The sequence below is a fragment of the Aspergillus pseudoviridinutans genome (genome assembly GCF_018340605.1).
Source record: "Aspergillus pseudoviridinutans IFM 55266 DNA, scaffold_1, whole genome shotgun sequence".
Lineage (NCBI taxonomy): Eukaryota > Fungi > Ascomycota > Eurotiomycetes > Eurotiales > Aspergillaceae > Aspergillus > Aspergillus pseudoviridinutans.
Window position 1 is genome coordinate 1,402,970 of NW_025091281.1, and position 22,315 is coordinate 1,425,284.

General features: G+C 49.4%; 10 protein-coding genes across 10 annotated transcripts; 5 read left to right on the top strand and 5 right to left on the bottom strand.

The window, feature by feature from the left end:
- Nucleotides 1–1,833: 1,833 nt before the first annotated feature.
- On the top strand, nt 1,834–4,450 carry Asppvi_000501 (putative transcription regulator BDF1; the record flags this gene model as incomplete). Its single annotated transcript, XM_043296810.1, has 3 exons — nt 1,834–1,937; nt 2,009–4,061; nt 4,118–4,450. 3 exons carry the CDS (start codon nt 1,834–1,836, stop codon nt 4,448–4,450), a joined length of 2,490 nt encoding a protein of 829 aa, XP_043152745.1.
- Nucleotides 4,451–5,312: 862 nt separating this feature from the next.
- On the top strand, nt 5,313–6,659 carry Asppvi_000502 (uncharacterized protein; the record flags this gene model as incomplete). Its single annotated transcript, XM_043296811.1, has 4 exons — nt 5,313–5,456; nt 5,563–5,661; nt 5,724–6,298; nt 6,365–6,659. 4 exons carry the CDS (start codon nt 5,313–5,315, stop codon nt 6,657–6,659), a joined length of 1,113 nt encoding a protein of 370 aa, XP_043152746.1.
- A 258-nt stretch (nt 6,660–6,917) lies between these two features.
- On the top strand, nt 6,918–7,259 carry dph3 (CSL family zinc fnger-containing protein; the record flags this gene model as incomplete). Its single annotated transcript, XM_043296812.1, has 2 exons — nt 6,918–7,112; nt 7,200–7,259. 2 exons carry the CDS (start codon nt 6,918–6,920, stop codon nt 7,257–7,259), a joined length of 255 nt encoding a protein of 84 aa, XP_043152747.1.
- A 628-nt stretch (nt 7,260–7,887) lies between these two features.
- On the bottom strand, nt 7,888–8,667 carry Asppvi_000504 (frataxin family protein; the record flags this gene model as incomplete). Its single annotated transcript, XM_043296813.1, has 2 exons — nt 7,888–8,160; nt 8,290–8,667. The coding sequence occupies 2 exons, from the start codon at nt 8,665–8,667 to the stop codon at nt 7,888–7,890; spliced, it is 651 nt and encodes a 216-aa protein (XP_043152748.1).
- Nucleotides 8,668–9,109: 442 nt separating this feature from the next.
- On the top strand, nt 9,110–10,675 carry Asppvi_000505 (uncharacterized protein; the record flags this gene model as incomplete). The annotated part of the gene is made up of 1 exon (XM_043296814.1): nt 9,110–10,675. One exon carries the CDS (start codon nt 9,110–9,112, stop codon nt 10,673–10,675), a length of 1,566 nt encoding a protein of 521 aa, XP_043152749.1.
- A 237-nt stretch (nt 10,676–10,912) lies between these two features.
- On the bottom strand, nt 10,913–13,189 carry Asppvi_000506 (SNARE-binding exocyst subunit SEC6; the record flags this gene model as incomplete). The annotated part of the gene is made up of 1 exon (XM_043296815.1): nt 10,913–13,189. One exon carries the CDS (start codon nt 13,187–13,189, stop codon nt 10,913–10,915), a length of 2,277 nt encoding a protein of 758 aa, XP_043152750.1.
- An 823-nt stretch (nt 13,190–14,012) lies between these two features.
- On the top strand, nt 14,013–14,297 carry Asppvi_000507 (mitochondrial 54S ribosomal protein uL30m; the record flags this gene model as incomplete). The annotated part of the gene is made up of 1 exon (XM_043296816.1): nt 14,013–14,297. One exon carries the CDS (start codon nt 14,013–14,015, stop codon nt 14,295–14,297), a length of 285 nt encoding a protein of 94 aa, XP_043152751.1.
- Nucleotides 14,298–14,912: 615 nt separating this feature from the next.
- On the bottom strand, nt 14,913–16,859 carry Asppvi_000508 (sphinganine-1-phosphate aldolase DPL1; the record flags this gene model as incomplete). The annotated part of the gene is made up of 4 exons (XM_043296817.1): nt 14,913–15,924; nt 15,984–16,117; nt 16,172–16,649; nt 16,765–16,859. The coding sequence occupies 4 exons, from the start codon at nt 16,857–16,859 to the stop codon at nt 14,913–14,915; spliced, it is 1,719 nt and encodes a 572-aa protein (XP_043152752.1).
- A 735-nt stretch (nt 16,860–17,594) lies between these two features.
- hcsA (homocitrate synthase) lies at nt 17,595–19,236 on the bottom strand (the record flags this gene model as incomplete). The annotated part of the gene is made up of 5 exons (XM_043296818.1): nt 17,595–18,549; nt 18,607–18,674; nt 18,738–18,818; nt 18,887–19,116; nt 19,179–19,236. 5 exons carry the CDS (start codon nt 19,234–19,236, stop codon nt 17,595–17,597), a joined length of 1,392 nt encoding a protein of 463 aa, XP_043152753.1.
- Nucleotides 19,237–20,726: 1,490 nt separating this feature from the next.
- Asppvi_000510 (DUF4448 domain-containing protein) lies at nt 20,727–21,726 on the bottom strand (the record flags this gene model as incomplete). The annotated part of the gene is made up of 2 exons (XM_043296819.1): nt 20,727–21,538; nt 21,606–21,726. 2 exons carry the CDS (start codon nt 21,724–21,726, stop codon nt 20,727–20,729), a joined length of 933 nt encoding a protein of 310 aa, XP_043152754.1.
- Nucleotides 21,727–22,315: the final 589 nt, after the last annotated feature.

The window sequence follows — 22,315 nt, forward strand, 5'->3', positions numbered from 1 at the left end:
AGGAAAGGTTCCTCGCTGGATGCTGATTGTCAAGGCTGCGGCAGCGCCACAAGTACTCTCGGCTGCATTTGATCACTCTTGCTGTTCAGGAGAAGTAGGTGTGTCGAGTCAAGTCGTCCTTTCGTATGCCTACATTGAGACATACAATCTGGGTTTACTACGATACTTCCCTCTGTCATGGTCGGATGTGTCCATATGAGCGATTGCCAGAAGAGGAAAAGGGCCTTGGGCGAGTCTTGTTTACCTTGCGCAATTTTGTGGTACTTCTTGGCACTAGGCAGTCTTGCATCATTATGTGACACGCTAGGCCTGATACGAGCTACAAGCCTACAACGCAAGGGGACGGGAAGGAAGGCTGACTCAGGGCTCAACCCTGACTTCCATAATCAGAAGGCGGCCAGCACATGGATCTTTTCCCTGAGTAAGCCTCAGCACAACCCTTTCCAAACCAAGGATTTTGTGATGCTACTCTTCCTAAATGTGAATGCCTAACAGGTTTGGGTATGTCATATCTGACCTCCCAGTTGGCTAGTTTCACCTCAAATTCACCATTATCTCACAGAACTGAAATGACTTGAAGAGTTTGCTGTCGACTCACTCCATTACAGCCGGGTTAACTCCTCTTGTTCTGACTCCTTATGCAGCTTGCTTTGATCCATTCGACCCGAAAATGTTGTGATCATTTTTACGAGTGTCTTTTTCGAAGATGGATGATGGTTCCGACAAGAAAAAACTTCTGGTACAAAGGGCCCCACACTAGAATAAGCCACAACCAATAATATATCAGATCTCGTAGAACGCGTCATCGCACAACCAATCAGCGACTGCTAAATGGCTTGAACTAGAATGATTGGGATTAGCGCCACAGATGGGGCTAGCGGCAGAGGACGGACGAGCGCGACGCGGCCGTTCGTACTTAAGGATTCTAGCACCCTCCTCGGATTTTCTCAGTCTCTGTTTCTGGAGCTGAGCTGAGAGCTGCGTTGCACCCGCGCATGGTCACGCCTAGCCCTTCCTATTCACCTTGACCCTTATCTGGTACCCCGTCTGCCTGCTGGATGCTGACCGCCCTTATTTATTAATATTTTCATCTTATTTTCTCCGTATCCTCGGTTACCGCCCTCACATTCATCAACTTACTGCCTCTTATCATCACAACGCGTATTTCGCGACGCGCTCTCACATCATAATCCCAGTCGCAGCCCCCTGCACCTACTTATTTCCTGTCAAATAACTCTTATTTCTGAACACACCAAGCTTCAGTTTCGACCTGACCCCCAGGCTGCTGAACGCTTTTATTTTCCTCAGGTGTTGACAGAGGCACGTGTCAGAGACCTGTTACGTGAAGATCACCTGATTCTCAGCCTTTTCCTGACTCCTCTTTTGGTTGACGCAAAGTTATCCGCTTTGCTAATCTTCTATCTCTCCGTTTCTCCTACGACTTTGCCTCCAGCTTAGTCAAACTGATTTGCCGCCCACGTGACTACTCACTTACCGCCTCTTGGCAATATAAAATCCTCCTTGTCGCATTCTCCACTTCCGACCTGCGCTAATCTCTTTCGTTTTTGTATCTTCCGCAACACTTCTCGGCGTCGCGACTCTTTGCGACCGCTAGAGGCAACACTTCTCCTTGTGTCTTCTGTCATCTAACCAGATTTTCTGCTTGACGGGTTACCGAATCGAATCATTTAGTCTGTGTTAGCGCAGAGAATACCTATTCAGTGCATTATTGTCGTTGTCGCTATCTAAACTTCAACTGAGAACAGCCTCTTCCTGCTCCGTTAGATCCTTGTATTACGGGCTCCTCAAGAAAGGTGATAACTGTTGTCCTCAATGGCGACGCCGCCTCCCGAGGCTCCTCCTGTTGTCAAGGAGGACAAGCCTCAACTGCCGCCGTCGCCAAATGGTGCCTCATCCGTTGATATTGGTCGCACAAGGTACGTTTGACAATACTGAGTTCTTCCACTACGTTGATAAATTGACAAGCACGCTAATTTCCTAGAAGTAGCCCGCAGAATCATGTGACGGAAGCAGCGCCGACCAATGGTACGAACGAGGAAAATGACAAGACCGCCGCGGTGAATGGCCACGGTACTGAACAGCCATCGTTGACAAATGGCGCCGGCTCCACTGTGTCGCCCCCAAAGTCACCTACTCAACCACCTGCGGACGTCCCTGCACCATCGACAACGACAACGGAGAAGGAAGAAGAGAAACCCCTTACTTCCACGCCTGCGGATGGACCAAACAAAGAGCCAAACCGGGACAACTCTGTTCCTAATGCGTCTGTGATGCGGGAGCCGGGCTCAACTGTTGGTAAAAGCCAGGCCTCACCGCAAGCCACGGAGGCATCGCAAGATGTATCAAAGCTACCAACTGATACGTCATCCGATGCCAAGGTGGAGAATAATGGACAGGATGCTGGCGTGAAGACCGAGCTGCCTCATCATCCTACTAGTGCGAAGCTGGACACCATGGCCGGTGATGACGCTACTAGTAAGGCGCCGACTGCACCGAGTCTGCAGACTAACGACCAAGACATGCCTGACGCGCCAGATGTTCCGATGTCTCCGACGAAGGTATCCCGGGAGCGCGATGCAGACGGCTATGATGAACCCGCTGCCAAACGTACCAAGCTGGAAGATGAAGGCTCTGCTGAGGTCAAGCTTCCTGAACTGCCAACACCTGTGACCGAAGCACCTGCCCGCACCACTGTGAATGGGGAGGCGACCATGACTAAGGTCCAACATAAATTCGTCCTCAAAGGTATTCAGAGTTTGAAGCGCATGAATGATGCTCGCTTCTATCGAGAACCTGTTGACCCGGTCAAGATGAACATTCCCCATTATCCGCAGATTATCAAGCAACCTATGGATCTTGGAACAATCGAGCGCAAATTGAAGAATAATGAGTACAAGACTGCTCAGGCCGTCGTGGACGATTTCAATTTGATGGTGCAAAATGCAGTTACTTTCAATGGACCCGACCACGTGGTGTCACAAGAGGGATTGAAGCTCAAAGGCACATTCGAGAAGCAAATGATGAACCTACCTAAGGCTGATGAGGTCGAAGAGAAGAAACCGAAAAAGGTTTCCACCAAAACTTCAGCGGCCCATCGGGAACCGCGCACTAGCATTGGGACGTCTACAGCTCGCCCGACCGCCACTTCCCCTCAGGCCACGACTTTTGCTCTTGGACCAGAAGGCCTGCCTTTGATCCGTCGTGACTCTACCAATACTGACGGCCGTCCCAAGCGCTCGATTCATCCACCCAAACGGGATTTGCCTTACTCCACCAAGCCCAAGAAGAAGAAGTACCAGTGGGAACTGCGTTTCTGTCAGGAAGTCTTGGATGAGCTCCACAAACCCAAGCACTATAACTGGGCTGCCCCCTTCTACTTCCCTGTGGATCCGGTTGCACTGAACATTCCGACTTATCACAGCATTATCAAGAAGCCAATGGATCTTTCCACTGTCCAGTCCAAACTCAAGACTGGCCAGTACGAGAATGCCAAGGAATTTGAGGTTGACGTACGTCAAATATTTAAGAACTGCTTCAAGTTCAACATTCCTGGAGATCCTACCTACATGGCCGGACAAAGATTCCAGGAGATATTCGAAAACAAGTGGGCTCAGAAGACACGTTATCTAGAGGCTCATGAACCCCACCCAGAACACCAGAGCGTTAGCTCTTCCTCTGAAGAAAGCGAGGAAGAGGAAGACGAGAGCGACTACGATAACGAGAAGTTAACCATGCTGCAGAAACAAATTGCTGAAATGTCACGTCAAGTGGAAGCGATTACACAGAAGAAAAAGAAGACACCACCTGGTTCGAAAAAGCCTAGCAAGTCTAAGTCTGGAAAGAAGGATTCGAAGAAGAGCGGAACCGTCCCCTTGGGCAAGAAGGACAAGAAGACTTCCTCCAAGTCATCTAAGCCAGAAAAGCAGCGCTACGTCACTTATCACGAAAAGCAGATCATCTCGAACGGGATAAGTAGTCTTCCGGACAAGAAGATGCAGGAAGCCCTCAAGATTATCCAAAGCAACGTTCCAGCTTTGAAAGTGAGTTTTAACTTCCAGCTTCATCTCAAATGGTATGTACTAATGTTTCATTTCAGGGTACACAAGAGACCGAGATTGAACTTGACATCGATGAGCTCCCTAATGAGGTTCTATTGATGTTACTGAAGTTCGTCAAGAAGAACGCCCCGCATGTCATAGAAGAGGAGGATATGACCGCTTCTACTGCAGCAAATATGGCTGCTCCAAAGCCAAAGAAGAATAAGCCTATGAGCAAGTATGAGCAGGAGGCTCAGATTAACATGCTCGAGAGCAACCTCTCTCGTTTCCAGGGCGGTGGCGGCCGTTCTCCCGATCTTCTCCCGTCTGTGGAAGCGAATGAAAGTAGCGATGATTCAGAGGATGATTCTGAAGAAAGCGAGGAAGAGTAGGCCCTTTGTCTGCTCCAACTCGCGGGAACTTCACGGTGCCCTCCTGTGGCAACTCCATGACTAGTCACTCGTCAGCATTTCCCCTGAGTCAACGCATGAACTTTGAGATTCTATTATGCCCTTTTAGCGACTCGTTTTGTCTTGGAAGACAGTCTGGCCTTGAAATCAAGTTCTGGACTCTCTGTACATAACCATCTTACTCTCGTCTTCCGGGTTCGAACCTTGTGTTTTTTTCTTTTTTTTTTTTTTTTCCCTCCTCTTTTTCTTTGCCTTTTACTATCCTATCGGGCGAGTCTGCGCAGGTCCATGGAGCGAAATTACGATCAGCTTACGTGGCGGATGGCTTGAATTTGAGGGTCAGCAGCATGGCAGTTTCTTCTACCCATTACCTTGTTTCTATGATACCACTTCATAACTCTCGAGCTCGTTCTTGTGGTTCCGTGGTTCTTGGTTGAGGGAACAATGTGTCACCTTGCAGAATTCCAAAATTCCTGAAGTCGGCCTTAGAGCTTTGAGTGAGGGAACTTGGAACCAAGGCACGAGCGTACTCGTCTATGTGAGTATCAGTGCCCGGGGCTCGCAGGACGCCGCCCGGATTCGTTGGGAAAAGATTATGGCGCAGCAGATACATGTATGATTACGAAACAAATGTGAAAATGAAAGCGCAAAAGCCTCGAAATCCGACCTTTCTTGTTCTGGTTGTTGACTTATACCTAGCTGTAGTTTGTGCCTCTAGTCGTAGATTACATCCGCAGTCACGGGTCGACCTGGCGGTAACGCGGGAGCACGGAGAGATAGGCAGGTGATTTTGCGGCTTTGTTTACACCTCTTGGGAACTTCCAACTCCAAGCCGATTTCGAAAATGATACCACCCTGCGACCCGGTTATCCTTGAAAATAATTCCCAATTCGGAAAACTCTATCAGCATTTGACGAAGAATTTACTCAATGCTGACGGCTCGACACGGGCCAATGATGAGCAGCCAGCCAGAAAAGCAGTACTGGAAGTACGTTCAAGCCGCCACTTGACTTGAGCATTGGTAGCGTGGATGAAAATGGCCGTGCAAGAATCAAATACGATGCAGATTTGACCCGTGGCTTTACTGCTTCTAGGAACTGAGAAGATGCCGAGTGCGAAGCGCAAGCAAAAAGATCAAGCAACAGACGCTACAGCAGCTGGCTTTTGACGCTGACAGTGGGTTGCCGGATGATGTCAGGATAAACTTACCTGAGTCGAAAATAAGCGTTAGTTTACTAAAAGTCTGTTTGGACAGTATCGCGACCCTCTCGCCGTAATTACCCTCTACCTGGAATCATCCCCTAGTCGGCTTGACCTCGAGGATGGGGACGACCACGAGAGCGCACATTCTCATGCTCTATCCCTCCTGGCTCCGGATATTGACGCCTTCTATTCCATCATTCTTGCACTAGTCATACCTTTTTCGAACGCCTTGTCGTCCGCCCTTGAAGATCTCCGAGCAGTTGCGAACGCCGGAAAGAGCCCAGATTGCGCGGCGTCTGCACCTGCGATACCGCATACATCTACATTGCCTACTCGGGCTCGTGTTCGAACAAGCCGTAACCAATCCAAAGTGAAACCACAGGCTCCTCTCGCATCACAGCTCCGGGAGCGACTGCAAAACCTGCGCCAGATACAGTTGTCGCGAATACCAGCTGCTCGTGCACGGATGGCGATAACAGCGGCAAAGGTCCTGGAAACACGCGCTGAGATACTGAAGCATACGGTTGTGTTGCTTGAGCGCGTAAAACACGGCGCGCTATCCAGGGCTACCAAGGCTAAGGCTGAACATCTTGCTCTGGTTGCGCAAGGCGTGGAAGCGAAGCTAAGGTACGTTTGATCAAAAGAATTACTCCGCATGATGACAAGGTCCCTTGAAACTCATGACTTCGAAAGTATAATGAAACTAGACACCGCAGCAACACTCTATACTCCCGAGGTTGTTACTGCCCTTGACCGATACCGCCAGCATCTCCGGGAGACTCGTGAACGACTGGAGGAGAAACAAGGAAAGCTTCTTGAGGAACTCAAAGCCTACGAAGGTGTGGACTCTGAGGCTCATGAACCATCTGCTCGTAGCGCCAAAGAGCATTTTGAGTCTGGCCCGATGCGAGAGATCGCCCGACGGTACGGATCGCTCATAAAAGAGATCGAGGCGGTGAAGTTGGAGATTCAGAGACTAAGTGTCTAGAAACCTTTTACATTGTTTGGAGATACCCTTGCTCATGAAGAATACAATGCCGTTCTTTCAACGTGTGACGTGAGTAGGACTCGCGCGTCAGTTGCGGAGTCGTGCCTTTGGCCCTTATCAGAACTCCCCGCAGTCACATGATCGACCCACTAAAATTTTTACGGTGATAAAGATATAGACTGCTCTCAACTTTGTCATTACAATAGAGATATCATAATTTGACTCGTCAGCGCACACGAGAAGATACGAGCGCTCAATATGGCCGACGAAGCTCTTTCGATTTACGACGAAATCGAGATCGAAGACATGACCTTCGACCCAAATCTCCAGATATACCATTACCCGTGCCCCTGTGGCGACAGATTCGAAATCGCAATCGATGATTTGCGCGACGGCGAAGATATTGCTGTTTGCCCTAGTTGCAGCTTGATGATTCGGGTTATCTTTGAAGTGGTACGCTCGCCAATTTCTGCCTCGACAGAATCAATATTTCCTCAGGATCACAGAATATGGGTCGCTGACAATGTTTTCTACTTGCAGTCTGATCTTCCCAAAGATGATAATCAGCCGGCACCAGGTGCAGTTTCTGTGCAAGCGTAAATCCGCCAGAGACAGGAGATATCATCAAGAGGACACAAGGTCTCTCGTGCCGATTCCTGAAACGCCGCACGAGTTACCGGTAGCCCGTACTCCAACTTATCAAACCGAAACGGCCTCCCTCGGAGTGACGATTCTAGTCCGTTGATGGAGGATATAAGAATCACGCCACAACTGCAGCCGTCGGGTCTTCGTGGCTTTTCTGGTTTCGCGTATCCAAGTCAATGCATGTGCGCACACTGCGAGCGACTCAACTGTTGACTACATTGTCTTCGTCACTGTCAGGACGCATTGCCTTGAGGCAACGGCACATCACTGCTATATCCGACCCTGGTCATGATAAAGGTTGACCTAAGTCACGTCAAGTATGACATGTATGGGCGTTTTGGTTGTGAAGAAATTTGGCTCTGGGATGAAAGAAGATCATTATTCTGGTGAACTCTCAATTCATGATTGTATATCTGCGCAGCAAGTGAATATACACTTGATGCGGGTTTTTACATCGTTTCCATGGACGAAACTGAAATGTTGAACAAGATCACCATATCATACACCGTAACCTCTTCGTCATGGAATGTGGTAACCTTAAACATCGCCTGATCATCCGCATACTCCTTGGCCAACTCGACAATCATTTCTCAAATTCGGTGTAGACGTCCTTTGCAATGTTCAATGACAGCTCCGCATTCAACAGCTCCGTTAAATTGGACCCGTCGCGGAGGTAGATCCATTGCCCACCGAAGGGATGTGAGTCCTGCTTCTCATACATTCGGTCCCCTTCGACAACCCAGTCGTACCGCTTAGGGCCGGAGATTGGCGAGCTGAGCCAGATCTGCTTGTTGGGAGGCTGCTTGTTCAGGACGTAGGTTCCTACACCAGGAACTGAGATATTCATTACGCCAGCCTAGAGTTAGAGGTCATAATCGAACCGCGAGTTAGCCAAAGATGTCTTGCAGATCACGAGGGCGGCATGAGTTGCCTCGGAGAGGAAAGGAAAAGAAAAAAATCTAGAACGCAGGCCCGCAATACGTACACTATACTCTGCCTCGATATCAGATCCCTCCTCTTGTGCCTTCTCCACTTCATTCTGAATCACATTGAGATAGTACTCCGCGAATTCGTGATACTGCGCGTCAGTCAATGGCGAGGGTTCCGTGACATGAGTGGACGCGCCGGCGACGTTATTCGATTGTGGGTTCGGGGCGGGAGGGTCTGCGGAATCAGGGAAGATGCCCTTGCGGATGCAACTAGTGGATTGGAACCCTCGACGGGATGCCTGGGACGAGTGGCTGACGCTGTTCAATCGGGGTTGAAGATGTATGGCTGCGGGCGCCGTTGCTGGGATCCGGCATACGCGGAGAGAAGGACGAGCGGCGGAGAAGACAGCAGATCGAGGAATGCGCGAAAGCATTTTGAGTGATTTTTGAGCTATACAGCTGGCCTTCAATCGACTATAAAGGGKATGCGTGAATGCCGAACAGGGAGAGGATGGAGAAGGTTGGATGAAATGCGGAGGAGAAACGAAGATGCGCGTCATATGTCATAGTCTTTCCTCGATGCAGCTTAGCTGTGGATAGCTCTACATGAGCTTCCTTTCCTCCATACCCCCATATTCTTCAAGCAGCTAATGACTCGATTTATGTCTATTCCTACTCATTGTGGTAGCAACTGATCATTTATCACTATAATTTTTCTATATAGGGGGCCATGTTTTTGCTATGGCGAGTTCCCATATGACACTTCACTACTATCCTCAAGCGGCATAACTCTTATCACATATGAAAACTCTCAGGCCTTTCAGGCCTCTGCTTCAACCATCAACAAGCCTTTATTTCCGTCTTTATCATTTGAACATGTCCGAGAAGAAGAGAAATGGAGCACCACGGACTTTCCCTAAGAGGGAAAAGAGGCCTCCGCTGACACACTTTTTGTGCCTTCCGTTGGTGAACGACATCTCGCTACCTCAGCTGGAATCTTCTTTATCAACATTCAAAGCTGCCATTCCCTCGGTTTCGCATTCAGATGAGAATGGCTCCATACAACAGCAAGTTTCCGCTGAACGGCCGCTCATCCCCGATGGCGCGGTGCGTCCCGTCGGCACTCTCCATCTAACGCTGGGGGTGATGAGTCTTCCTACGAAAGAACGGCTGGAAGAAGCAATCGAGTTCTTCCACTCACTTGATTTGGCGTCCATAATGCATGAGGCAGAGGAGATTGCCAAGAGATCAAGACGGTCCCGGAAAAGGAGTTTGTCGCCTCGACATCAGTCTGACTTTACAGGCGCAGTGGGAAAGCATGAGGAATCTCATCCATCAAGACTGGAGCACGAAGGTGACTCTGCTTCCGCCATCGTCCCACGGAGCACCTACGCACCATTGACGATTTCTCTCGAATCCTTACATGCGCTTCCGAGGGGGCGCGCGGCTACTGTCCTTCATGCCGCTCCTGTGGATTCCACGTCTCGCCTCTATCCCTTTTGCGTTCTGCTACGGAACAAGTTCTTAGAAGCAGGGTTTTTGCAAGGCGAACATATCAAGAACAAGCCAGGCTCAGACGAGACTGAGCCCCAGAAGTCAGCCAAAGACATGGAAATGGACACCGGAGACGCAACGAGTACAGTGCACCGAGCTGAGCCTCAATCCCATACAGATACCCAAATCAAGAATCATACAGCCCTTCTTCAAGAAATGCCCGTCGATTTGGCGGAAGAGTCCGCACAAGCACATTCGCAAACTCGCGAACCCATCACGACCACGGTCGCCACCGCCACGCAAACGAAGTCTAAGCTCAAAGTTCGACCGCTTCTCCTTCATGCTACGGTGGTGAACACGATCTATGTCCGTGGTCGACGGCGAGGAGGAGGCCCTCAAAACAGCGGTAACCGCCGAAACAGTCAATACACCTTCGATGCACGAGATATTCTTGCTCACTACCGAGACTATTACCTTGATAGTCAAAGGGCAACGCCACGGTCTACATCCATTACAGTGACCTCTCACCCCAAGGAAATAGAAAGGCAACAAATCGCTAACAACGAGACTGGTACCGAAAGTGGGTCAAATTCCGCCAGCAGTACAGACGGCAGTGGCAGCGAGTTTCACAATTCGCCCCCGGAAAAGAAACAGAAAATGTCATCTCTGAAGAGGGTAGATGCATTCCCTTTCGTCTGGGCGAAGGACATCCCACTCGAGACAATATGTATATGTGAGATGGGCGCGAAGAAGCTTGATCCTGACGATAGTGGGATGAATGCACGTTTGGGAGAGAAATACCGAGTTGTGGCAGAGAGAAGCCTGGATTTCACATCTTCAGGGGACCCAAAAGTTGTCCCCGAGGGCAAAGCTTGCCACCAGGATAAACAAGAATCTAATGACGCTGGCAGCAGCGACGGCAGTGTTGAGGGCGGCGTTAAAATCTAGAGCATTCGAATGGTCTCTATATATACTATAATCATGGCATGCTCATTAGAGGATCTCCTGTCGTACTGACAATTGAGAATCCATGACCCTCGAACAGAAAAAGACACCAAAACGCCTCGCTGGTAGGATATCTCCCCGGAGATCCAATTGGCAGATGACGAGTCATAGTGCCACCATAGAATGGGAAAAGAGCAAACACCTTCAATGCCTTCAACTTAGCCTGGCAAACCAACAGCATTACCGCACGCGGCTCATGAGCGTCTCTGTTCCTCTCTCTATTGACAATTCCGCCGCCTTGGTTTTGATGGCGCTGATCATGCTTCTCTCGAAATCATCCCTAGTCCTCAGCACTGCTTCAACCCAAGACAACTGTAGATCCCAGTATTCCGTTTTGAAGTCCTCGTAAACTGCAACCAGAGCTGGACCTTTCTCTGCTTCAAGCAAACGGAGAAGCCAATCGACCAGCCGCCACTTCTGCTTGATCGAAGCAAATGAGTCGGGGTATTTCTGGAAGAAAGCAAAGACTGTAAGGACGTCGTCCTTGAACTTGTCGGTATACGGGTCGACGTGCCGCTTGAACTTGACACCCTTGTTGCGGACCGATGATAGATATCGGATCAGAAGTTCGTCGGATAGTTCTTCAACCAGGATGTCGGTTAGGGAAGGATGGAGAACGGCAGCGTAATCTGTCATGTAGTCCTCAAAGGTTGAGGTGATTCGCTTGATGGCGAAGTCGCCATACCATTTTTGCGTGAGGAAGTCTGGGATAGTGGTGCGGAAGTCGACAGCGAAGACCAGTTCGACGAACTGAGTGAGACAATACGTACTCAAGTCCACATAGCCGTCCCGCAGAGCGTCGAGTTCAGGTATGGCTCGTGAGGCCATATACTTCGGATTCACGGATGGCTCGAAATCACGCTTGAATTTGCTCAAGTATCCCAGCTGTCCCGACTCGTCATTGTCGTCAATGCAGGCGATCTGATCGTTGGCAACGGCAATGAGCCAATCCTGCAGTAGCTGGAGGCCTTCGAGTTGGTCGCCGCCCACCGCCTTGTATTTCCCACATTCCTCGTCAATGAGCATCTGCCAGTTCGTTTGGCGGCTCTTGAGCACTCGGAACATAGCATCAATGATGCCCTCAACAACATCTGTTCGAGAGGAAGCACCGGAAGCCACAATCTGTTCGTGCAGCATACGCCACATATCTGGAAGGGTTTTTGTACGGAAGTATCCTTCTGCGTTGGTGTCAAGGGAATCGGGAATGCGCTCAACAAACCCTTTCCTGTCTGTTTCGGTGATACGATCCATCCATTCCTCCACAGCTCTGATAATGATATTTTGCCACTGTCGGATGAGCTCGGGCTCACGGTCGTCAAGAATGTTCGGTTGGAGCTCAGATTGCTTCCAGCCGAGCTTTTTCATTTTCTTATAATACTTTTCGCTCCAATGGAGTATCGCAAGCAAGTTGTCTGCCGGTAACTCAGGGTCATTGATGAGTTCGATTAGAAAATCATGCATCATCCGGTGATAAATATTCGTATATGTTTTGTAAATCTTCCACTTTTTCGGAAGTAGCGCTTGCATGCCTTGTTGAACGGAAAAGAGGTCATTGAAGTACCACTTGAAGCTCTTATCCAGATTCTCAGGATCGCCTAAAAACGCCTCCTTAGTTTCCCGAAACTGGTTCTCCGCATACAGCTCGATTGCTTGCAAGAGTTTCTCTTTGTAGCCGCGAACGGTTTTAGGACCAATGTTCATGGACTTAAACCGGCCTGCCAAGTCCTGATGATCCTTTTGTGCCTCCTGAAGAGCGCGCACCGTCGCGTCATTCTTCTCCTCAGTCATGACAATCACACCCAGCCGAACAACCATACTCCGGTTGTCTGACTGCACTAGCGGGATGAGATTCATACAAGCGGTTCCGAGATGCTCGTCAAACCAATCAATGACAGAATCCAGGCCTTGGAAGTAGTCCGCCAACGTCGCTTCGCTGCTCGGATCCTGAGCCTTGCGAATCTGATCCATTGCCTCGTCTCGAAAATCTCTCAACCGCGAGATCTGCATGTGCACCCGTAACAAATTCGGCTGATTCTCAAGATCCTCGTCATCCTCTCGCAAAAGCTCCTCGACCTCAGCAAGATCTGTACTGAAGTTCTCCAAACCCTTCTTCATCATCAGGGTTGCTTCGAAGTTCCGCTGTACTTTAGCCAATCTATCAATCCGTGAAAAGTCCTCGACGCTCGTTTGTGATTCCGCGCACAGTTTATCTATAGTCTGAAGTTCGTCTCTCGTCTTCGTGACCTGTCGCTGGCCCTCGGTCAAGGCATTGATACTCCGTTGGACTGTCTCCAATTGATGCCGGAGACCTTCCCGGAGCTGTGAGTCAACTGCTCCCTTCTTTCGCGAGTATTCGGCTTTCAATCCGGCAATCTTATCCAGGTCTTCAGGGTGGCGCAATATTTCGTCTAGCCGGGGCATGGCCAACGTGCTGTCTGAGTCTCCTTCTCGCGCCATGTTGCCAAACACGTAATTGAGGAGTTATTATCAATGTCCGAGTGCGCCCCCAGGCGATGTTTTGCTCCTGGCGGGCGTTGGAAAGATAGAGCAGCGCGTTAATCGGACCGAATGTCGCCTTGGTATGTGAGATTGAGCAACCTCAGAAGAATGGTAAGTCCAATACAAAAGGAGACAGACCAAATACAGAGCCCGAGACAAACGTAGCGAAGGATAAAGCGCGCAGCGTTCCTATCGCAGGGCGTCTATCCGAAGGGAAGTGGACCGTTTCGAGCCGAATCTTAGATTATGGAATCCACAGCTCCTGTTTCGGTTTCCATACCCAGATTGCTGATTGCTGGACGCAATTCCCAGCAGCAGCCCATAAGCTAGACACCGTGCTTTGGTGAATGCAAATGACGGAGAGTACACCTAAGCTACACAGGTCAAGCTTCGCCGTGAATTCCACCGGCCCGCCGCTTGGGACACTGGCAGAACATAATACACGTGACTCTCCGCCTGGCTGACCGACCATATCAGCAAAAGAAAATCCCGCTATTTTGCGGACAATAGATATCAAGCTAATCGAGTTAATTGAGCGGGCGTGGAGCGTAAGACACTTTATGCCAATTTGACGACTTCATTCGTTCGTCGCATAGACCGTTCATTGCGTTTCTTGAGTTGCTGGGCCTTTCGTTGAGAGAAAATTCCGCCAGGCCATTGTTACACTTCATATCCGAACGCCGCAACTACAAGCAAAGACAACAGACAGAAGCCAATTGATTCCACTTTCCGAGCACTCCGAAAACGACGACCCGAACTGAAAACTCATATACCCATCAATATGAGCTACTTCCGCGTCACCCTTCTCCGCTCCGCCATCGGTCTCCCGCGACGAACAACAGACGTCCTCAAGGCCCTCGGACTCAAAAAGCGGATGGCGACGGTCTTCCACCCTGTATCGTCGTCGGTAGCTGGTCAGATCATGAAGGTCAAGGAACTTGTTGAGGTTCAAGAAGTCGACAGGCGGCTCACAAAGGAAGAAGTTCGTGCTGAGCGGAGACCGGATCCGGGATACTATGTCGAGAAGGCATCGAATGAAGAATGGAGCGAGAATAGGTCAGCATAGAATGCGTGCCTTACTACCAACTTTGTTGCTCTTGTTTCTCGGCCATGTGAGTCCGCTGGGATGTTTCCGGCTGTTTCGTGTGATGGTATCGATTTCCTAAGCATATGTGGATGCCTTTGAGACGATGGTTTTCAACATGCTTCGATGCAATCGTTCTGTATGGAAGCTCCGGTGCCTAGTGTGCTGATGCTTGAACGCCCTTTGCGACCAAAGGAAACGTTGTATCTCATCTACACTTCCTCTCAAACTTGGCCATGTTCGCTCACATGGCCAACCCAACCCTGTTTCGTCCTTTTCAGCTATTCATGTATTATACATATCTTGTGCCAGCATTTGTTATACCAGGATGTCAAAATTGGTTGTTTTTCTTTCCCCGCTTTTTGTATTGTATTGGTGTTGTGTTACTGATTTTCAAAGGTCTGATGAGAAGAACAATTTGTATGATTATATAATGTATAAACAGTAACCTGCTTGAACGCCTTAAACGCCACTGCCGTAGCTACTTAATCGAAAGCCCAATATCTCAAAGATGAGAAGTTTACAGGTGAGGAAACAATTCAACGTTTCGAGTGACTTGTGAAACCCATGGCAACCGTCCAATCAAGCATGAATCTTTTAGGCTTTATACAGGGTGTCCAGGAAGCCTTCAGCAAGACGGCTGACAATGCTCTTATCGGGAATGCTGCCAGCAACACCATACAGTGCGGACGTGTCGCCACGCTTGAGCACATACGACTTGCCCTGCCGCTTCCTCTCCTCGGCCTTCTCTAGCTCTTTCTCCACCGTCTCGACCAAGTCAGTGGTCAACTTCTCGACTGCAGACGCTGTCGGAATCGTGAATGCCACGTGGATTGCGGGGGGAGACTGGAGAGCATTTAGGTGCCAGCCTTTGGCTGACAGACCATCGGCAACGTCGTAGATATCAATGGCACCATTTTGACTCTCGAACGCGACCACGCTGACCATGGGCTTCCCGACAATACCGAGATTCTTGGACAGAACTGGATGTTCTTTGATTGATGCTTCGAACTTCTTCGCCGCGCCCATGATTTCAAGGCAGCTGTTGATGTAGCCAGTCTCACCAACGCTCATCAGACTGGTCCAGCAGCCTGCGATCAGAGCACCTGGGCGAGATCCTGCCACGGAGGGAGATGCATACACACCACCGGACCAATCAGGGTAAATGAAGTACTGGTAGCTGCGGTATGTCTTGTTGCGGTAAAGGAGCACGGAATTGCCTTTGGGAGCAAAACCGTACTTGTGTGTGTCCACACTAATACTAGTTACGCCCGGAAGGCGGAAATCGAACCCTCCTTCTTCCTCATAAGGGGAGGGAAAGCCGGCCTTCTTAAGGAATGCAATGACGAAGGAGCCCAGACAACAGTCGACATGAAGAGGAATCTTGTATTTAGTCGCAAGTCGGGATAGAGCAGGGATGTTATCGACAATTCCATGAGGGAAATTGGGCGCGGAGCCAACCAGAAGAACAGTATTAGGATTGATTAGGCGCCGCACAGCAGCAATATCGACCTTGTACTCCGGAGCTGGGCAGGGAACGCGATGAAGCTTCATTCCAAAGTAATTGCAAGCCTTGTAGAATGCAGCATGGGCCGTATCTGGAATAATTCTACGTGAATGTTAGCAACTCAATCCACTCAGCAGTCCGAAGCATAGGGCAAGACTCACATTTCAGGTTCCTTCACATTTCGTTCAGTGAATGCCTTCTGTCTAGCCGCCAAGCAGGCCATAAGAATACTTTCGGTACCTCCGCCGGTCGTCACACCGGCGCCATCCGAAGGAGCATTAAACAAGGCGAGAACCTACAAACACTCCATATTAAACAAGCACGTCACCAAACAACCGCGAAAACTTACCATGGCAACAACTTCTGCCTCCATCTTGCGAACGCCAGGGAAAACATCTGGGTGGATGGGATTTGCGACGCCAAACTGCCCAAAGGCCTCCGTTTGAAGCTTCAACAGGTCCTGGCCACCATGGTAGACAGCTCCACTGACCCGTCCGTCCTCCCAGCGGGTATGCTCCATGTTCGCCAGTTTATCGAGTTCGGCGCGAATCTGCTCGGGCGTCCACCCTGTCTTGGGCAGAGTCAGATACCTAGTGACACCGGGGCCACTGGCTACTAGTTTGTTCTCGATATTCTCGATCGCCGTTGAAACCTGCTTGTCGACCTGGCCACGTACCCCGGGGGTACGAAGGAATACGGAATAGAAGAACAGTCGGATTGAAGCGTAGACATTACGGATGCTGCCAATGACGCCATAGCCGCGGAGAGAGTAATAGGTCTTGCGAACATAACGGAATAGAAAAAGGATAAAGATGATATTCCGGAGTCTGTAGTTCGCGTATCCACCGTGTTAGAGTTCGAATGTCAATGCTCAGAAACGGTCACTCCATGATCTCCCTATGGGCGGGGGACCGGGAATGATGGGTTGTTTCGTCCACTTACAGGTCGAAGTTCAAGGCAGCCAACTGCGCATTGGGAGCCCTGCTGTAGCCAAGCAGTTTGTTCTGCAAAGCAACAGGAAGAACCGAGGAAGCCATTTTTCAGACTTTTTAGGAACCAGAAGAGAGTGGATGAGGATAGGTCACCTCTAGGTAAGTGATGACGATGGTGGATTAACTAACTGGAGGAGAGCGTGGCTAAATCGGAGATTCCGGGAAGTTGACTGCGGAGACTAAGAAGAGCGCCGGTCGAAGCTGCCTCGGTTCATCTTCCACATGTTAATCATGCCAGGTAATGCCAAATGCAACATCAATCATCACTTTGAATCGAGCAACCGCGATCGACCTGAAATTTTCCGCCACTCACAGATTGTGGAAAAGTGCACGGGCAATGGCAACCTAGCTATTGCCAGTATTAATAAGAGAGCATCAACATGGAATGGCACTAGAGGGGGCTTTCCCTACCATGTAAGCTTGACAATCTTACTATCAACAAAAGGATGGCACTAGAAATGATAATGCATTTGACCTTGAAAAGGCCTGCTAGCTATATACAGCTTAGAGAACAAACGCTCTCCTTAACACCAATCTCCCTTTCTTTTTTGAGGGACAAAGGAAGACTTTTGAAAACCCTGCGTAAATATGAACATCCCAATACACACCGTGACATACCAAAAGAAGAAAAAAAACATCAGATCATGACGGGAGAAAATCCAGAGCTTCCCTGTGGTGAAACGCTGAGAGAAACAGGGAGTCAAAATTCTAAACAAGTGGACAGGTGGATTCAACCTAGAAAGATCGAATCACACAATGTGGAATACAATGGCGTATTGCTTAAGCAATAACACCAGAGCCAGCAAGCTCCTTCTCCTTGGCAGCGAATTGAGCTTGCTCTTCAGCTGTGAGGTCAAGAAGAGGCTTGTTCTCGCCTGACTTGAGGTTGCGGTAGTAGGCACGGATGATGCTGTCAGCGTCATCAACGGCAATGGGACGGATATCAGCAAGAGCCTTGATCTTGGCAGTGCACTCCTTGTACTGAGCATCGCTCATCTCAATCTTGAGCTGCTGAGCACGAGACTTGATAGCGTTCCAGCCCGTCAAGCGCGAAGCGAAGTGAACGTATCTGGTCATACCGAAATCGGCAGGGTTGATAATCTCGTATGTGCTGGGGTTGTTGAGGATGGCCTTGGCGTGGATACCGGCCTTGTGGGTGAAAGCGCAGAAACCAGTGATGTAGTTGTTGAAGGGAATGTTGACTTCAACGGCAGCGGCAACAAGATCCTCAATGTCCTTGAGCTTCTCGAGCTTGTACTTGCCCTTGACGTACTCGGGGTCGGCCACCATCATACGAGCCATGAGACCACCAAGGGGAGTGATACCGTTACGCTCACCGATACCAAGGACAGAGGTATCAATGTGAGTGGCACCAGCCTCCAAGGCGCAGTAAGCGTTGGCGATGGCACACCCGGTGTCATTGTGGAAGTGAGTTTCAATGTCACAGCTAACAACACCTCTCAAAACACGGACGAGTTCGTAAACCTGGCGGGGAGAAGCGCAACCGACAGTGTCGGCGATACCAACACGGTTAACGCCGACCTTGTCGACAGCGGAGTAAATGGACAGGAGGTCAACGAGGTCAGAACGGAACGAATCCTCGCTGGAGAACCGGATCTCAATGCCCTTGGACTTGACAAATTCGATGACTTCAATAGCGGTGTTCTTGATATAGGTCATGTCTTTGCCGTGGGAGTGGTCCCGGAGATAGGATGAGGTTCCGATAACGACGTCACTGTATTGAGAAAGTGAGATTTCAGCCATGATTATCAATCATGGTAGGCCCACTTACACTCCGTCAACACCAGTCTCGACGGCAACCCTGGCGTCGTCCATGTGACATCTGATGTGTGTGAGGATCTGTGACAATGACACTTTAGAACTAATGCGAGTTGAGATCCGGATTCAGGGTAGCGAACGTACCTTGGCCTTCAGGCCAAGCTTGCAGATCGCCTCGCAGTCCTTTCTTGACTGCTCGGAAGCACAGGGACTGGTGAGCTCAATCTATATTGCACGTCTTGGTCAATACACGTCTCCCAGCAACATGTCGACTCCAGCTGGCTATGACTCACGTAGTCAACACCAAAGTCATCCAGAGCCTTGGCAATTTCAATCTTCTTCTCGGTGTCAAAGAAGGCGTTGGCGAACTGTTCACCTTCACGAAGGGTACTCTCAATGATCTTGAAACGAGAGACATTGCTCAGGAAGTCGGTCACGCCGACGTTGTGGCCGTAAGGGTTGCGAGAAGCCGAAGGGTGAGGGTTTTGACGGGTCTCGACGGCAGTGAAGCCGGGGTGAGCATCTGGGGAGAAGGAAGATTAGTCCGGATCAGGCACGATATTTCTGTGTCCAGGTGAAAAATACCGGTGCCATTGGCGCCGTTGGTGTGCCCATTGGGCTCATTGTCTGCACCGGGGCACATCTTGTAGATTGAGAGCGGGGTGATTTCTATTACAATGTCGGAGTGAACGAGACTGGCTGTATAACGGATCGAAGGTTAGGTAACAATTGACAATAAGTGCAATGGGATGGAAATCAAGAGACTGACACTGGTGATGTTCAAAGAATTTCAGGGTTTATATGTGTAGTAGGAGGTAAGAGTCATACGCTGAAGAGAGAAAGTGGGTGGAGTCTATGAGGCGGGCGGTCTGCAAAGGACTATGACTCGGAGGGGGAAGCGGACTCGGACTCGCTGGGCACTTTGAGCGGCAACGAAGAAAATTTTACAGGGCCGAGCTTGGAGAGAACTCAAAACGACTACTCCGTATACTCCGTTAGTATGATATCTGTGGTTATCTGAGATCCTGAATATGGTCTTGTGTGGGGATTTTCTCCGCCAGACCAATGCTTTTCTGCATTTTGCTTCTCCCAGCGCAACCGGAATCCTGATTGCTCCATCAGTCGAAGATCTTTCCCCATTGATTACTCATTACTTGGTGGTAATATTATTGCTCGCAAATCAGCTTATCGACAAGGTACATAAGAGGCAAGCCTTGGACGGAATGTACGTATGTCGCCACATGTCTCTTGACTGAAGCGATGGATCATCTATTCGGCAGAAATTAGCCTCATGTTGAATTAACATCATCTGTTTGATTTCCTGGTGTGTGGAAAGGAAATAATGTTCGTACTGAAGAGCAGCAAGTCGAGGTGCGGAGTGCCTAGCCCGACATCGGCCTAGGTAATTTGAACTGAGAACAGCATGATTGGAGGGTTTCGGCTGCGAGCGAACAAAGGTTACAGGAATTCATTCTGACCAAGCATCGAACTTCCATTTAGGCAAAAAACAAAAAGAAAAAACAATCTAGAAGAGAAATAATTGATAATCACAGAGATTCAGGACCTCGATGTAGAGATGTATACAGTACAGACTTCAGAGACTCTTATTTCACAGTCATTATTCTCCCTCATAGATACCGAGATCCACTGAAAGAGTATCTATTCGCGGCTGCAGTCTGCAAACTGGACAAAGCATGCAGTACTTTAGAGGATTCTCCTACTTGGCCGAGACCGCACTACACCATTTGTTTCATGTATCATGAAGCCATCATATTTTCTACTGTTGCATATGACCATCTGAATGCCACCTGTCACAAATAGAGAGGTAGTTGGAGTTCTCACTGTCCTTGTAGATGTGCATGATGAGCAGGATGAAGAGACAAAGTATTGTCATACAATAATCACCCGTTCAAGCAACACAGCGACAGAATCAGCCCTGCCCGGTAAAAATACGCCAGCCATCGCTTGATAAAACTTTCGAACCTGAGTCCCTTGAAAACTACTGTGAGGCATCAAAGTGAACAAATCCTTTCAGAACCGTACAGTCAAGACGAAGGTAAATGAAGATACGACACCTCTTGCTACCCATTGCCCTCCCTATACAAGGCGGAATAGGGAGAACTCGAGTCCCCTTCAACTGCTCCATGTCTTCAGCCTTGACACCTCTTGTCTACACGCAAAGCTGCCGCTGCGCTCGAGTCCGTGAGACTTCTCCGCACCCTCGAATTCGGAGAACCCTTCACCAGAGTCCTCTCTGTATTTATTCAAGGCTGCAAAAGAATCCGGCCCATTAATCCCCCTTTTGTTCCCAAGACGTTGGTTCTTGGATTTCCCAATTCCGTAGCCCCTTCCTCGGGCACTCACGACGTCTCTCAGTCCAGTCCTCCTGCTTTTACGCATGCCAAAAGCCAGGCCCGCAACAACAGCAATGACGACACCAAGGCTTACTGGAAGTCCGATATACAGAGCCGTCCTGTTAAAGGGTATCTGAGGGGAAGGCTTGTAGTGTTCAATCGGCTTAGGATGGAGTATGACAGTTGGGCCTTGCCGGGCACTAGCTCGGCTACCCGACGTAGGGTCCAGCTCGATGATATAGAGTGTCAGAGCATTGAAAGGCTTTCCTTGGAGCCATTCCTTCTGCATAGGAAGCGAAATGTAGCCGTAACTGTTATCAGTCTTCTCAGACGTGAATGCCGACTCTCCCTGAGAAGAGTTTGCGTATCTCAACTCGATTGTGATCGTCGCGTTCAGAGGGTAGAAGTCGGCATTCCATGTGACATAGTACGTCGCGTCAACTGTAACATCTGCACCATCCTTAGGGAGACAAAAAGGCGCTATTGGACCATTGAAATCGGTACAGATAGGGAAGTCGCCTTGGAATGACGAGGTATTTGTAGTGTTGCGCGACTCTTGTGAAGGAGCCCCGTTCAATAGAGTCGAAGTGGCTTGAGAATGTTTGTGAGCTACATAAAGCATTGGCATATATCTGATGGGTATAACGTAGCCACTCACCATGAGGAATCAAGGAATCCGCTCCTCTTCCTAGCGCAGCACCAAAGCTGTGGCCCATCAAGGTCGCTACCATGAGCCACCAGGCCATCGGGGCTGAAGTGGGAAGAAGACGACACCACATCTCCGTATTTGTCGATGGATCCTTAGATGATAGTCTGGTGCAGATCAATACTTTTGACTCTGTGGTGGATACGGGATGCGTCTGATAAAAACTATGATTCTGAGATGCAATGTCAATGGCTAGAAGGCCCCTCTGAGACACAAAGGTTTTGTGAGGACGAGGCAATCAATGCAGTTCTATTGCGAGAACTTAAGGAGAAGCTACTACATGAGCTGAACGCTGCCATTTTTGGAAGCCACGTCCAATCGACATCGGCTCAGCAGATTCAAAAGATGAAAGAAGTCATCAGGTACAAGGGAGAACATCAGACTCCTTCGATCTGGAGCTTTCCTAAGAATCTAGCCCAGATATCCAGCGACTCCTGTGTTGAAAGTCATTACCGTCTCAAACTCCTGCTGGGTCATGAACGTCGAGAAAGAGACGATCTTGTTGGTAGGATCGAAAGAAGCGAACTATATCAGGGTGACATAATGGCATCCCTAAAACATTATATAAACAAACAGGAAAGTTCTTGCGACAGTGATGTAAAGACATCTTTTTCCAGTTGGTCTGACTTTATATCTGGCACAATAAATGATGCCATTAAACA